Raw genomic sequence first — 2,546 nt, forward strand, 5'->3', positions numbered from 1 at the left:
CACCCCTTTCCACTACCTCTCAACACACAAAGAGTGAGAGAGCAGTTTTAAAAGGTACAATTATTTTGTGATCCATTGAGCAACCTTATTTCACATGAGAGGAAGTTCTTCTTTATGAGCCATCAGATTGGCAAAGACGGTTTCATGTTAATACAAAGCTAGAGTGTGAGGATTTAATTCCTAGGCCTCTCTTTTGACTAAAGACAAGAATCTTGCAGTTAACATTTTGAATTTATAATAGACTAGTTTCTTTGATGCACAAAAGTTGTAAAACTACTCTGTCCTTTAATCTAGTTAAGTTCCACAGGAAGTACATCAACTTTCACAGAAACAGTCAATATGCAAGGGGGAACAAATCTACAAAACTGCAAACAGATTACAGGAAATTAGCCAGTTTAATCCATCAAATACCTTCGTTGACATTCATAATTCGTGTTTAGGAAACTAAAAATGGTATCTAAATTTTATATTTGTATAGTCATCATTCCAACAACTTACTGGAAAGGGAAATAACTCCTGAGAGCCAAAGATCTGGTTTAAAAGTAGACAATCAAACAAGACTGACTCTCCATCTTACAGTTGGATTAAAAAAATATTGAAAATGAAGAATAAGCTGAAAAGGCAGTATTGAATCATGCATAGATTTGACAATTGGATAATTTCTTTTGTACCATAATATTGGAACAGATAAAAGTGAGATGGATACTATCCATGGAGCAGATTAACTCCAAAATCAAATGATACAAGTATTACTGCTAAGAATATAAACAAGAGCAAACGGTAACAGTGAAATGGAATATCTTGTTTAGTCCCAAATTACCTTGCAATTCTCCTTGTAAAGCAGCTCTGTTATTCAATTAAGAAGCTGTCTGTTCTAAGTATCTTAAACAAGGATATTTGAATGAATCAGAAAATATCCACCAGGAAACAAAAAGGGAGAATAAGATTACAGGATTACAACAAAAAGGGGAAAGCAATAACCACCTCCAAATCATTGAAATTATGTAAGAGCATCAGCCCCAGCCACAATCTCCAATATCTCGCCCGTGATCTTAGCTTGACGCACCCGATTGTAGGCCATTGAGAGGCTCTTCTTCAACTCATTCGCATTATCAGAGGCACTGCTCATGGCACTCATTCTAGCTGCAAGCTCACTAGCCAGTGAATCCTGCAGTGCCCTCAGAATCTGACTGTTCAGATAGAGAGGCAGTAAAGCATCGAGGATCTGAACTGGGTCCTGCTCGAACTGCAAGATGGGTGAGAAGTCAGGTGTTGCTGTCCTCATGGTGTCCCTCTCCACTGTCAATTTCCCTTCCTTGGTTGTCAATCTAAACAACTCATCTTCTGCAGCATCCACACAATTGCCATTGACATCACAAACCTCGCCCTTAGGGGAGAGCGGAAGCAGAGTGTGAATCACAGGTTCAGACTTGACCAATGACACAAACTTGGTGTACAAGAGCTCCACCTTGTCGACCTCTTCACTGACAAAGAGCGAGAACACATCATCGGCGATGGCCTGAGCTTCTTTCGCAGTGGGGAGGTTCCCTCCTTCAAGAAACTTATCTACCGGAATATATGGCCGGCGGAGGAAATAGGAATTACCCTTCTTTCCAACGCTGATAATAGTGAATTCGACGCCAAGAGCCTTCAAATCTCTCATCCGGGCCTCGGCCTTCTTGATGATTGCGTTGTTGAATCCACCGCAGAGACCCCGATCACCCGTAACAACAACCAGGGCAACCTTTTTTACAGTTCGGACATTGGTAAGAGGAGCGTCGATATCGTCAGTCTGGAGCTGCTCATTGATGTTGTAGAGAACCTCGACTAGGGTCTCGGAAAAGGGTCGGCCATTGACGACGGCTTCTTGGGCTCTTCGGACCTTAGCTGCCGCCACAAGTTTCATCGCTTCTGTGATTTTCTGGGTGTTCGTCACGGACCCAATACGGTCTCTAAGATCACGGAGGCCACATTGAATTGGGTTCGTGGAATGAGGGCGAGAGGGGTTACTGGTCATGGAACCATGAGAAGGGTGACGAAACGGGTTGAGGAGAGAGCGGAAGGAGAGTGTGGAAGGATCAGATAGAGAAGGTTTAGACGATGCCCACATTGTTAGATTGGAGCAGGACATGGTTTTGCTGAAACAAACTCCTCAGACTCAGAGAGATGGAGTCAGAGAAGGGAAGAGGAGCTCTCTTCTTCCTTTTGTCTTGTTTCATTGGTGACATGGAGGGACTCCATAGGCTCAGGAGTGGAGAGAAATGAAAGGCGCGGAGGAGCATGGAAGGTTGGATTTGGATTGGGTTTGGGGATAAGGATTTTGACAGTTTGAGATTGTGGGTGGAAAAGGTTTTTGATTTGGGATTTGGGGAATGGGTGTTTTAGTCCATAAAATCATCTTTGTTGTTTGCTGAGATTTCTGAGAGAGATTGGAATTTGGATGGTTGAGGGAAGAGGTCAATTGCCAAAGGCATATATTCTCTAAATGCGAATATATATAAATGGATGTGCACTACAATTTCGCACCCAACCTGATATTTTGTTTT

The 2,546-nt window shown here is 42.4% G+C and overlaps 1 protein-coding gene across 1 annotated transcript; it reads right to left on the bottom strand.

The window, feature by feature from the left end:
* Positions 1 to 808: 808 nt before the first annotated feature.
* Positions 809 to 2,188, bottom strand: LOC122640007 (ATP synthase gamma chain, chloroplastic). Its single transcript, XM_043833082.1, has one exon. It carries the CDS (start codon positions 2,129 to 2,131, stop codon positions 1,001 to 1,003), a length of 1,131 nt encoding a protein of 376 aa, XP_043689017.1. The 5' UTR covers positions 2,132 to 2,188; the 3' UTR covers positions 809 to 1,000.
* Between the last annotated feature and the right edge of the window lie 358 nt (positions 2,189 to 2,546).

This window comes from Telopea speciosissima, chromosome 9, assembly GCF_018873765.1.
Source record: "Telopea speciosissima isolate NSW1024214 ecotype Mountain lineage chromosome 9, Tspe_v1, whole genome shotgun sequence".
NCBI classification, from domain to species: domain Eukaryota; kingdom Viridiplantae; phylum Streptophyta; class Magnoliopsida; order Proteales; family Proteaceae; genus Telopea; species Telopea speciosissima.

What these genes read in the sequence shown, in the direction of transcription:
- LOC122640007 (XM_043833082.1), bottom strand. Translation starts at nt 2,131, where the DNA reads ATGTCCTGCTCCAATCTAACAATGTGGGCATCGTCTAAACCTTCTCTA.